Source organism: Bombus vancouverensis, chromosome 9, assembly GCF_051014615.1.
Source record: "Bombus vancouverensis nearcticus chromosome 9, iyBomVanc1_principal, whole genome shotgun sequence".
Taxonomy (NCBI): Eukaryota; Metazoa; Arthropoda; class Insecta; order Hymenoptera; family Apidae; genus Bombus; species Bombus vancouverensis.
This window is the reverse complement of record NC_134919.1, coordinates 9,704,449-9,719,232: the sequence shown is the minus strand read 5'-3', so window position 1 is coordinate 9,719,232 and position 14,784 is coordinate 9,704,449. Positions and strand designations below refer to the sequence as shown.

General features: G+C 33.4%; 1 protein-coding gene across 3 annotated transcripts in view; it reads left to right on the top strand.

Annotated features, from left to right (window-relative positions):
- Positions 1-5,277, top strand: part of LOC117163380 (protein RUFY3) — a 30,437-nt gene extending 25,160 nt beyond the window's left edge. For all 3 annotated transcript variants that reach the window (XM_033345610.2, XM_076621332.1, XM_033345612.2), the window contains one exon: positions 3,702-5,277. In XM_033345610.2, coding sequence (XP_033201501.2) covers positions 3,702-3,842 — 141 coding nt within the window. In that variant the 3' untranslated portion in view covers positions 3,843-5,277. The remainder of the gene's footprint in view (positions 1-3,701) is intronic.
- The last annotated feature ends 9,507 nt before the right edge of the window (positions 5,278-14,784 follow it).

Sequence of the window (14,784 nt, the reverse complement as noted above, 5' to 3'; positions counted from 1 at the left end):
TGCCAGCTTCAGGTGCAAGCCTGTGAACTTTTTTCGACTTTCACGGAACGTAATCCGCAACTGCGAACCGTGTTGTATGGCTCTTTGGCTTCGACCATGCAGACCACGTTGAAAATTTTTTCAACAATCTGCTTTGTTGCCATCTGAAGGAAATATAGTCCTAGGTAGATTGTGGATCCTTGTAATAATGATCGTTCCTTTAATGCCTAATTTTGGTCGTGGTTGCATCGTTGTTAAAGATTCAAAACGATCCATTTTTTTTAAGCTTCATCGACCGAATTTTGGGACACGATTCGAGATTGAACTCATTTGGCTTGATGGATCACGATGTAGATTATCATACGTTCGCTTGACCCACGCCGTTCGTTTGTATAATATATGTATGTGAAAATGTTTGATCGTGGCACCGCACCGTGATGAGTAGCAAAAATGTGATTAAATCGTGTAATTTTATTTTCGTCGAGTTTCGAAATTTTCGATTCAACTGGGTTCTTGCGTCGCCATTAATTTTCGTTATTGCTTCATGAAAGCACCAATATATTTATTATTTATACGTTAGAGATAATGGAATTAAAACTTGATTTTTTCTTGCGATATATACGAGAGTGAATGAAATGTAATGTTTTTGATCCTTAAATCATCAATGGTTGATAATACTGATACGATGTAAATTCTGCAAATTAATGACTAAAAGCTTCTTAATATTTTACAAAATCTTATTAGCAACAGTGAAAATGTGTATAAAATTATATTCGACTAAATTCGTGTACCATATATATTTCCATGAAAATATAGAAGAATATTTTAACAGCTAAAACATTCTATCTACCATTTCGAAATTGTAGAAAATTTATTACGTTTATTATTTTCTTTTGCACCATCTTTGTTCCTCTTCTTTCAATTCAAAATAATAATATAACAGCCTCTATAATATAACTTTATTTGAAAGATAAAAAACACGGGGAACTTCAAATATTTCAGCATACATACCTTGAAAATGAAGGAAATGCTAGATAGGACATTTTAACTGAAGAAAACAGAACAATTAAAGGAGAAAAATTGATGAACAGGAGAAACAGACTAAATAAAGCTACCTTCTCTTTTGTGCGAATTATAAATTCGAAATCATTATTTATTAGCAAATTTGTTTGATTTTCGAAACAACTCGTGGGAACGATAAAACAGGCAACCTGATTTATCAATAGCGAATTATAAAAGAACTGCTGCTCGAGATTTTTATTCCTTCGCGAGCGAGCAAACAAATTTATCGCAACGAGGAATTGGATAGTAAACGAGGAACACGGGGAGAACGTACCGTGTATTAATTGGACCAAACGAATTATTCATAATTTGAAACACTGTTGTCTGTTTCATATTAAGCAATTAATGCACAGTTCTGATTCTCAACTACCTTTGCGTGCCAGATGTTCTACTTTAGTAATTACGTACAATTAGAGAATTACTATCGGTTGCAAGAATTTCCTGGACGTTGAATTTCTCCGTTTTTATTTCTATACCTCTCCGACGTTCCTGAATATATACTCTGATTGACAGAATATTCATATTCCTCCGACGTACAACTTCGTACGTTTTAGTTAATTAATATTTTTACTGAAAAAGATTTCATTTAAATGTCAAATGAAATGTTACGCTTCGCGATAAAAAATTACACGGATTTCTTTTTTATTTTCACAGTCATACAATTGGAGGTATAAGTTCTCAGTTTACCACGATGTTATGTGATTTTCACACGACTGGTTGCTCATCAAATTACATATTGTAATATTGGGCAACTTGATCCAATAACTTGATTCAATGAACATCGAGATTGTAACGAATGGTTGTACTGAATGTCTAATGAACTGGAATATCGAATGATATTCAAAGACCATAAACCAAATGTGGTTGTTAAGAACATAGCATGAAAAACAGTATAAATCTACGAAACATTTTTCCAAACAATGGCATACATTTTTGCTCACAAGTGTTACGTGTCTCCTATTTTTAATAAAAATGGATTAACGTTTGGTGCAGACTATGAATTTTATATTTTATACATTTCTTCATAAAATTATTAATATACGTATAATTATTATTATACATATATTATACTTATATAAGTTATATCGCCTAAATATAACTATAAACTATGTATTATAACATAGTTCATTCATGATTCCTTTCAATCTTGGTGCAAATATAATTAATGTTTTAAGGCTCTTGGGCAGAAGTGTGAGTCTAGGGAATGATACACAAAATCGATATTATACCATAGGACTAAATTTTGTTATGATCTTCCAAATCATAATGTGAGTGTATATAGAAAAGTGTTTTAATACTTGAAATTTTTAATGAACTTTTCTTTAATTATAATATAAGTAGATCTAATTATTTTCTGTTAGATAGTAATCGGAGAGAGAAATTTGAGCTAGATTTTTCTATCGAAGCTTTATCCACGGTTTTCATAAATTAAGGGTCTTTTCCTTCATTCTATTTTTCTTCTGAACTCCTGAATTTGTTTATTGGAAATAAGAAAAGATCAGCCTGATAATGATCGTTTTCGTGGTCTTAAATCTTTTAACTAAATGTAATTGGAGCTGAACAGGATAATTTATTTATTTCATTTTTAATACAGCGCTTCATATCCATCAAAAGTCAGGATGTATTTATGATCACGGGAATTAAAGTAGATCCAACGAAAATTAAACATTAAATGACATTTATTAAAATTAAATTAATATTTGTTACAGTCAAAAATCAAGACCAAGAGAGAGTGAAGTATTATCAAGTTTAAGTGGATATCGTTGATATCGACTACTGAGGTCACCGAAACGAGATTCAGGCATTTAATTTAATGAAATAAGCTGAAGCATAAATTGCAATATCGTCGAATACGATTAAACAGGGGACAGACATTAGGTGGCAATAATGTATTTTGAAACTAGTAACCATGCCGAATTTCAAATAAGATCTAGGTCAATTTTGTCTCAAGTCAGTTTCAGGACTCGAACCTCATTTCTACTTTCATCTTAGCAAAATTTCTGTCTGATCACGATTTCCTAAAATTGAACTGATTCAAAAACTAATAAGAAAGTTTCGTTTTATCGGGAAAGAGGAAGTTTGAAATAGACCAAACTGGCTGTGGAACGAATTGTTTATTCTTGCAAAGTTCGACCATCTTGCTTTGAAATATATAACGTATAATAATAATCGATTAATCATAGATCATGACCATTTTAGGTATTTCAATGTGCCATATGTGTAAACAAATAATTTCCATTTTTGCATTGCATAAAACTAAAACTTCACATATATATTGCGTGTTTCATATAAATTATTATGAAAGTCTTTCTTTTCAATTTCGTGATTTTTAATTTATATTACTTACTAATATTAATAACTAATACCTAATATTAATTCAATTCTGCAAAATCAAAATAGCAAAAAAAAAATATTTTTTTGTAACACATGTTATCAAGAAATACCAATTTTACTTAATAATGATTATTATTAACGTAACAAGAATATTTAATTCGTAACTATCCCCATAAATAAATTATCTCTATACACACCAAGCATTTGAAAGCTTGCAAACTGTCACTCTATATCTTCATCGATTTTATCACTAAAAAGTTTGGACGGCAACCTTCTCTCTTTGCTATTCTCTCATCACTAATTCGAATTAATTGTGTCTGTTGCAGCACCATTGTCGAAACTGCGGCAAAATCTTTTGTCATGCCTGTAGCGACAACACCACAGCCCTGCCGAGTTCGACGAAACCTGTTCGCGTTTGTGACGAATGTTACGTGTTTCTGGTCGGCCGTTACTCGGATGCACGCTAACAGTAACATCGTGTGACTGGTTGTCCATCGGTCAGGCAACACGAACTGTTCGTTCAAGGTAGCCAGTCGAGCAACGAAGCCGAGAACGAGAAGAATGGAAGAAAAAGATCTGTTCCACACATATACTTACATCACACACGTACACGATGCCTCGAAGGCTGCTTCCTTGGGCATCGAACCTTATTCGAAGCTGCACGAATTTTCCATTCGACGCACGCGGTTGTCCGAAAAAGCTGTCGACGCGACGCTGCCTCGCCTCGCGTCCAATTCCTTTCATCCCAATATCATCCAGGCGACGTTTTGTAAAAGATTTGCTTGACGCGCAGTGCGGAGCACTGTCGACATTTTGTTACCCAATGAAAAGCATAATTTTATGGAATGGAGCCTTGTGATTGTTTTTAAGTCATATTAGATGGAGAAAGTGTTTGCACGCCATTATTGTTTTGATATTTAAATAGTCATTTAAATACGCGGGTAAAATGAAGAAACAAACGGAACTACCAATTCTACTATAGCGTGGTTGTCGAATATAACAGGGTGAATCTCATACTTTAAGCAACACACGTAACGTAACTATGAATATTTATTTCTTAGAAGAAGCTGAGAATATAAATTTGCTGTGTCTGATACCAGAAATACTAGAAATCTTGAAGACAGAGAAACAATTTGTTTTTAAATCGTTTGTTGCTTCTGAATTTCTCATTGTTCGTTATTTTCATATTTCTCATTTTTTATACAGCAATTTCTAATCGTAATTATCGAATCGTATATGAATTGTAACAGTTTGGGTTAAATTATTTAACGGTAGGTCCATTGCCAGAAAGTTTTATTACTCCCCCTCTCTTTCTCCTGAAGACAAAAATGATTACACTACTTGATGATACAAGATTTGTCAAATAAGCTGTCGTAATTACTCACGACTCAATGATAATGTAACAGTTTTAACTTAAAAATCGAACAGACTTAAGTGAGAGATTTAGAGGCAAAAATTGTGAAATGGTGGATCGGTAGTAGAATATAAATATGTGCAAATACTTTTCGTAATCGTTCAACTGAAAGTAATCTCCGTTCTGTTCGTTTGAAAGTACAGTCAGGAGGAGAAGGCTTGAAAACTTTGAATCGCCAAATCTTCGCTGTTAGCCAGATCAATGATAATCAAAATACATGCATGCACATGTAACATACGTTACTATGTTCTTCGGTTTCTCGAAAGTTTAGACGTCCGTTAGTTCCTTTCGCGGTGGATTGTTATCGAGAGACGCTCTGACGAATGTTAATAAACCGAGTATTTTATATTCAGATAATTATAAGTAAATGCGCCCTCGAATTCGAGTTGTGAAAAAGATTTTCGAAACGCGTGCCTGTACAATGATATTTTTTAAATGTTCTGTAGCGTGATGGAAAGATTTTATGCGAATAAAAGGCTGGTTTTATATTTCCCATATTATCAATTCTTTCTCCTCTCCTTTGTGTGTTCGCGTATCGTACTAATTTTCCTTTCATCAGTATAGCAGATCGGCGCAGACTTCAAAGGGAAATCGTAATCTCGAAAGAAGATTTCGCGGCATTAACTTTTCAAATTAAAAACACGCAAATGAAATATTATAATGCGCTGAATCTCGCTTTATATGACTATGATTATCCTTTGAAAAATCTCTGACGAAACATTCTTAATTATGGTGAATGCTTATTGTGTGTCGTGCAATTCCTCGTTAGTGTTGTTTATATAAATACTCAAGATTAATTATTAACATTTTGAAATATGAGGATAATATAAGAAAAAACATTTCTAGTAAAATGAAGATTTGATCTTTTGCTGAAATTAAGAAGCTCTATGAAAATTACAAAGATTAACCAATGGTTTCTTAACTATTCTTAAATTGTGCAACATTTCATACTGATTGTCTCGTTAAAAAGCACATTTTTCTTGATCGATCCTGTTTTTTAATAATTATTTATTTAACATTTTATTATTTGACAGAAGTTCATAATTAATAATCCTTTTCCAATCGTACCACGTACGTAATTGAATGTATCGGCTGTTAGAAACGCCGCGAACTTTCCGAACAATTCAATATCTCGCGAGTATAAAATTTGTCCAGCGTAGACCACAGATTATATACATATAATTAAATTCTCTGTACACTGGAATATGTATATGGATACTGAATTTGTATATCGTAATCAATAGACCTAATGAATTCATTTGCGAGAGTCAACAGCGAAGAATTCACAAAGGATCACGAGAATCCACTGCTGAAGAAATAATATGCTTTATTTGTTGCTTGGAAACTCTACTCGCCACGTGTTAAAATCGTCCTGTATAGCAATTGGACTATGATATGTATATATATATATATATATATATATATATATATTTGTAGAAATTCTAATTACAATAGATGTAAAATTGTATACAATGTACATGATACACAAAATTATATAAAATATTCAAGGTATAGCTCTTTCTATAATATTTGACAGATAAAACAACTTTCTACCAAGGCTTTACTTTTCTAATTATATTCTGAAAAATATAAATTTGTATATAAATCCGCAGGTTACTAATCGTATATTCAGACAATAGAATTATGAAATTGACAAAAAGTGGAACTGATCAATTTGTCTACCAAAAAACTAACGTATGAATCAAACTTAAAAATGTGAATATCATTGGAAACGTAGGAGAATGTAAGGGAATCTACGAAAATTTAGGAGAATACAGAGCAGTGGCAATCGCCATAATATCTCATTCGGTGGTACTAAAGAACAAATCGTTTTCGAGAGGAGCGTCGAAGAAGAAAAAGAAAGGGAGAGAGAAAGAGGAGCTTCCAGCCACACGGAAACCGTGCCCGTAGAAAATGTCGACCATAATGTGCAATCTACCTGCCGAACGTAAATCTGTTCCTCAGCTGCATACACGGTTCTTTCTAATCTTTGCGGGGAGAACCGCACGCCATACCATTGACTCGCCGTCGCCATCGCTGCTGGAAAAGCAGTAAAACAGTCCCTGGCCACCTTCCACGGTGCTCTTATCCTTTCTAGACGTTAACAATGCCCGCTACCACAAGATCGTGCGGTGTATCTATGTACTAAACTACGTACATATGTACAGGGTGTTCTATTTTAATAAGCACACATGGGCGGTCTATGAAATTGACCGAGACACGGAATTTTTCTTCGCAAATTGCTCGATTTACAAAGTAACAACACGATCCTTTAGAAGAGTAGAGTTTTTAGAGTGGCGTCGGAATAGTTGAGTAGGTTTAGAATTAATTCATTGGCGATTCATTATGAATCGGAAACCATAAAAAGGAACTTTATAGTATAAGTTTCGCGATTTCTCTAATGAGAATCCTAAAAATAATTTTTTGGTCTTATTGTTTTAAGAAATATACGAAACTTCGATAAAAATTTATTGACCGCCAATTAAGTATTTAGTGAAACATGTACTTTATACATTGGAAAACATATTTGTGATTTGTTCCTTTTTATTTATTAATTTTGCATATTAAATAGACGTACCGATACTTTGACTGTATTTACTGAGATCTATAACTGGAGCTTATGGAGTTATATAATTTCAGAAGAACAAGTTGACAATTTTAATGGAACAAATAAATGTGACGATTAAATTTTTGTGATTGAGATATTGTGCTAGCTTTTTCCTTCTTGCAAGAGGACTTCAGCAGTTAAATTTAATATTCCTTTATTTGGGATAAGTGTGAGCATCGCTTTTCGCGACAGCGTAAGTAGTACATCTCGAGCAGTAATCTGCCAAGCATATGATACCTAAATAACATGAAGCGTATAATGTTCTACTTTCGTTTTGTACAATATTTTATAGCTTAGAAGTTACATTACTAGTAATATGGTAATACTTTTCTATATTGTTACTATACACTCCCTTTTGTCATAATCAAATAAACTTTTCGTTTGAAATTTATAATTAAATAATTCGAATGCATTTGATTGTAAATCGAGCATTGTTTTGTCAGTCTTTTCTATACCTTTTTTGAGAATAATATCTATAGTACTAAAGCACAAAATGCTTCATTTTCATAAAACAAATTCTATGATTGTAAGAATCAACAAAATATAAAAATCGATATTTTTAAGTGTAACTTATCTTCAGACCTAAATTCGAGTCTTTAACGCAACAATCTTCTTCTACTCTACCAATGACATCTTTCATAAAGTACATATTACACATACACATGTTTTAGTAGATGAAACGTCCTAAAATATTAAAGCCTGAATTCATAAAAATCAATGATTAAAACAAGCCAAATGTTAACATATCAATCAGGTTCCATATTTGAATTAACACAGCTCTTTGATGGTTCTTCAAATCCACGGAGATCACAAACTATGCGATGTTCAATGGCTCGGTAAAATAAAAATTTTCAAGTCCTATCAAGCAACTGAACAAGATGTCTCCTATATCAGGCGTATGTTCGTTAATTGATTAACCCTTTGAGCGCTATGAAGCCATTTCTGTGCCCACATACACATTCAATAAGCGCTATGAACTCATTTGTGTCTCCACGTACATTGAACGGCCGCTATGAACCTGCCTATGAATATTATCTTTACTTCCGTGCTCAGAGATAGAAAGTCAAAGCAGTAGCAAAATACTGTTTATATGTCATTGGAATTTCCTCCCGCAAAACTACGAATTATTTCACGCGATCTAACGTACACTCGGAAGAATTATTAATTCTCATTAGTAATTATTATAATAACCTACCTTTCCAATACAGAGTTTTTCTTTTATCAGGCTCTACATCTCATTGCCATGGTACTAAACATTTACGGTCGCACGAAAGTATCACTAAAAATAGTACGAAGCATATAATATGCTTAGACTTAATTAATCGATGCATAAATGCTATAATAAATACAACGTGATGGCAATTCTTTTTGCAGCCACTATACTTGTGAGTCATTGAAATCGATTAGCTGTATACTATACTAAATAATTATCACACCCTGTATATTAGTGCACTTACCTACTACATTCTATAGGTATGTAGAGGGAGTTATCGGTGTCGTGTTACACGTGTGCTCGCGATGCTTGCCGGCCGACTGCGGTAGGTTCCGAAGGGTGGTTCCGAGCCGCGGCCGTCCGTGTAGGCCAACTTGTCGGCTATCTACGACTTTCGAAAGCTCGTTAGCCACGAGCGTGCACGCTTAAACGGCCGCTAAATTGAAATCGATCCTTGCAGCTTTTGGCGTCGATGCCCGAACCCGCCGCGTCTCGAGGATCCGACCGCGAGAACACACTCGTACCGAACCACGTGCCTTGCACCAATGTGCACGCGACAATCTTGTTAAACTCGGGGGAACGCAAGCTCGTTGTTTTCGGGAAGAGGATCGTTACACGTTCGAGAAGGTAGCACGAGGGTCGCTCCAAGATTTCCGCACAAATCCTCTCTACTCAACTTCGACTAAGTTACTCGGCGGTTAAGCGGCCCGATGCTTTTTCTTATGAATAAATTCTGCACAGTACGTCAAGACGAGGCGTAGGTTTTTTATTAAGCTAATTAGCCACGCAAGACTTGCAAGTTAACGTACAGTGAAACGTTTCGTCTTGTAAAGTTGGAATGTGTTCTACGTACAGTTTACCGTTTAAGCTTTCGTTTGTTCGTTTCTGTAATTGAAAATGTCAGTGAAAATAGAAATTTAGACAGGAAGAAAAGGATGTTTTTGGAAAATAGGTATTTTTGTCCACCGGTAGATAGATATCTAATTTCTAATTTTATCAGGCATCCAGAATGAAGAATAATTTATTGACAATGACAAAAAATAGAGCCAGAGAAATTGTTAATGGTATAAAGTACAAAACCACTGGAATAGTCAGGTTATTATTAAAATAAACTGTACAGAGAATACTTGGAATTATTTTTAATGGGATAGGATAGAACTTTCTGTACAGTGGTTAGGGTAAATGAGTTTACTTATATTTTATTAAATCGCTATACCACTTTACGTACAGTCCAGAATAACGTATACTCTGGTTCGTTGCTTCGTTATAAAAGAGATTCTTCCTTAAAATCCATTATGAATATCGTTCCTTTCAAATTTTCACTTATTTCATTAATACACCTTGGCGTTAATTTCATTTAGAACATTAATATACTTTATGCTAAATTCATTATTTGGTTTATAGGTACTTAGGCTCCAATCCCTTCAGGTGACTCCCTTTACAACCCTTCATCAAAGTTTACAGATGGATTAATAAATCGTTTCCTCAGTACTTTGCTGGTTCTTTTCCATATTTATCATCTCTATTTTAAATATGAAATTATTTTTAACAATAGCTAAACGCGTCTTTCAAAGATGGCATCTCAAATTGGCATCCTTCAATTTTGATTTTATCTGCTTCATATTGAAATTTTTCCAGTTGTCGACTGTGCGATGCTATTTCCAAATAATTGTTCTTAAAAATAGAAATGAACTAGTGACCTTCTCTGCTTATCAGAATAATATGAAATATATTATTAAGCAGATTAAAAATATATTTTCTATTATACAGATATATTTTCTTTAAATTTCCTATTCTAAGTAAATTTAAACATTTCATTGCGTTTCAAATCAATAATAAAAGATGTCCGAATATTTTTTTATTTTTGATATTTTTTTGTTTTTGGAATATTTTTTTCCTCGAACTGGTTACCTGATTAATTGAACGTGATTTATTTCTAATAATAATGTAGCTTCCAGCTTTAGATTAAATCATCTGTACCTCGAAAGCAAGAAGTATACTTAAATAAAGCTAAAGTCAGCATAAACATTGTTGCTTTTTAATTAAACTTGTATTGCAACCGTCTACGTTCACTTAATTTTATCTCCAACTTCATGCTTTCTACGCTCAGTTTCTAAGTTCTTTTTAACTAGCTAACTCGTTGTTTTCAAGTTACTTCTAAATTTCTCCGACCATTTTCTTACTTCCCAAGGAAGCACGTAACATCAGCGTATTTCCAAGTTAAAATTTTTTCCTTTCCAATATAAAGGAACATTATTGTTTTAGACTAAAAAATGCATTAGATCTTCGACTAGTAATAGACATTCTGGTAATGCTGCTTGCAAATCAATGGACACGGGAAAGAATAAATTCCCGATTTACTAAGTTGTCTGCGCCGAAATGATGAGTCAGTGTACGTAAGATCATGCAAATAAAATAATACCGCATGCATAACAGCATTAACGATAGTATGGCGTGTTTAGTAACTCGTGGAACGCTGTGCCTAGATCGCGAATGTAATGCCTTTACATCGGCATGACCGACACGCGAAATGTTTAAAGCTCACGTTATTATGTCATAAGAGCATTTTGTAGTTCTTACTGATCGCGGAAACTATAGGAAATGCGCTTAAATATAAATATGTTTATTTATTCGTGCTGGTTGAGCAAAACGTTGCATATAAATCATGAACAATTTGTAAATGTTTCTAGAGTATAGGACATATATTATCACGTAACCAGTTACAAAAGTTCATATACATTTTTTATATACAAATTTTTATATGAAACTTCCATAAGGCTTAAATAAACATCAGTTAGATAAAAGGCAACTATGTAACACAGTAATTATAGAGAAATTAAATGACTATCATTTATTGAGGTGTCGAACATAATACCGGTTGAAATAGGTTTAAAACAATTTTGATTAAAAGTTTCTGCATTTCACGTAGTTAAATTGTTCTGCGTCCCATTCGATTTTCGTTAATGTCGATCTATCTACCTGTATACATAGAATGCTTGACTATACAACTAACTACTATAATCTATACTTGTTACATATCAAATACTACTTAAACAAGAAGTATTTATATCACATTAAGAATATTTTTATATTAACAGCAAAAGGCAATTCTTTTAAATCAATTATGCAATTAAAAACAACTTAGATTTTCAGATAATTTAGAAAATTTTAATCAAGCAACTGGCAAACTATTTAGAGCGGACCAATGTGGCCTAAATATTATAGAATTTAACCTGTAAACAATGAACTGAAACAAAAACAGAAAAAATTATTCTTTATTTCAAAAATACACATTTAAAACAGTCAATAAAAATAGTCGAATAGAACGAATATAAAAACATTCACCTCAAAATTGAATATCCACGAAATCAAACTAAGCATTGGTCACAACACTGAAGGTAGACTGTAACCGAAGAAAACTCATATTTGGGGCGTTTTCCCTTTTACGGGAAAAGTACGCCACCGGAACTGTGTGCCTGTAATAAGTGAAAGCAATTGCGCGTAATAACATCTGGCCGGAGGTGCGATTCCATCTAGCAGCACGCGGACCTTGTATGGTATCCGTGGCGAGGCTGAATTATCACGCGAGGCTGTACTATTATGGGGAACATTTAAAAATCAACACTGCCGCGTATAGCTAGAGATTGAAGCGGGTTGATGACATAATACGAGAAATTATTAGGATTATTTATTAAGGCCGGACTGGTGCACATTTGTTGCTTTAATCACACTAATGGTACGTAATGGAGTCGCGAATTCAATGTAATCCTACAGTACATATAATGGCTCACGAAAGTACTTAAACAGTTGCTATAGAAAACTTTTATGTAATGTGTGACCTGCTCTCGTAAAATGTGCTTAAGGTGTGAAAAAAAATCGATTTCGACTGTTTCATATTCTTTTACAGGCAAACGTATGCTATTTGCAATAAGACCAATCCCAGTTTCCTAGAATAATTGTTGCTTTCACAATCCGCAATTAAAATTGTGTTACTAATGAAAGTAGACAGTTATTACGTTAATGGTAACGTCTACACATACTCTGATCAATCTTGAATCTACGTAATGAAGCTGGAAACGAAATAAACAAGCCCGTCACAAATCGCATAATTTTAAACGCGTTTATATCGAAAAATTATTTCCTCGCGTTAACTTATTTTTACCAAGACATGTTGCGTCATATATTATATTACATTATTTTATTATTATTATATTATTTTATTTTTTTATTATATTATTTTATATTATATTATTTTATTATTATTATATTATTATTATTATATATTTTATTATTATATTATTTTACCTACATTATAAAAAAATTTCAAATACATTTTGTTAATGTATTTGAATATAGTTATGCATTAAAAACACTAACCAGACCGAGTGAATTGACCATCTAGCATAGTGTTAGTTATAAATCGAAACGCACCAACAATTGTGTTGACCTTGCCGGAAAACTGTCTATTTTTCGGCAGACTGAAATTCACGCGCAACTTATTGTCACCGAAAGGATTACTATCGGTCGTGCACGATCCTCAAATCATACGCACGACTGGCTTCAACGAGACAAAATAGAACGGCGGCGTGCGTGTCACTGAGTATAATAGATAGAACGACGAAAAAGGAAATCAGAACAAAAAACAGAAAATAGTGAGAGGGACAGAGAGAGACGGAGAAAGAAAAAAAGAGGTCGAAAATTCTGTGACACATCGAAGCGCGGGAAAGTTATGTGGAATAGCGAAAACAAATAATCGTTTTCCGTAACAATGCGCACAGCAAGCTGCTTCGTATTTTATTGTTGCTGCCTGCGTGTTTACCCCGGCAATTCGGATTTATCGGCAACAAATGGATTTATGGCCACGACGAGATTTTCAAAGGCCGATCAACAATTGATTCGCGTCTTCTAGTCATATTCCATTCAATGTGGGTCACGTGAATTGATTGCGTCACCGATTGAAAATATAACCAAACGAAATTTTATTTCGACGACACGCTTCGGTTGTGGTCGATTTTCGAGATCACGAACGCCCCGATAGTCAAAGAAAAAAGTAAAATTTAGGTACTGTATTTTTTCTACCCTGGTAACACGTTATATTTTATTGGTCCAATTTGATTTTGTATGAAAGTAAATTAAAGGATTTTCGAGCACGGTTTTTATGAAAAAAAAGGAAGATATCGTAGAAAATGTTGCGATACATTTAACAATATGTACAGTGTATTCGTCGAACCTATTTTTCTGTTGTATTGCTGTTAAATGAATCGAACGTGTCGAATCATTAAACGTAAGCGGATATTCCGAATTTGTGAAGCTTAAAACACCGAACACGTGGAATTAAATGGGCGATAACGCGGAAATCCCGAATTTTTGATAAGAATAGCAAATATTGATTTTTATGTGCATATTTGATTTTCTCTTCTAAATTCTAGCCATAAAGTAACAGGCAGATTGTGCTGGTAGCTTTAAACAATTTTTTGGAATATTCTGCGAAAGGTTCGAATAAATAGGTCAAATTCTTAGCGAGATAGAGAATCTATTGTCTAGAACAGTACAATTTTGCAAAGAGTGCGATCCTAGTTTCGGTAAAAGATATTTCTCAGATGAATTACTTGTATCTTATTTTATTTGAGACATTGATTTCTAATAGTTTGAACTCAATGTGTGAACGTGTGTAGTGAGATATATAAAAGGAAACAAAAATCGATTTTTAGAAATTACATTTTCTAGAGAGGAGTACAATTCTTTTTTCATTTTTCTTAAAGAGAGAATTTTGCACGTTGAGTTTCATTGAAATCTTCGAGCAATTGTATAGATGCAACGTGTGAACAAATAAGGGAACGACGTGACTCGTACGCATTCATGTCCTTCGTTCAAAAATTGCATAAAGGATCTTTCCCTTGCGTAGTATATAAAGTGTTACTAAATATCAAGAACTGTACTTAGGAACTGATGTTGCTTCAAAAATCAATTTTCTTCATTTACTATAATTTATTTATTTTTCGAAAACTTATGTTACAAGTGAATATAATGTTTAATATTTCGTAGAATTTTAATGACTATCAGTATTGCGACGACAGCGTAAATTGTCGTGCGAAGTTCATTAAACCCGGTGAAAAATGAAGTAATATAATGTTCTAACACATTACTTCAAACATGATAGTTGTATGGTACATG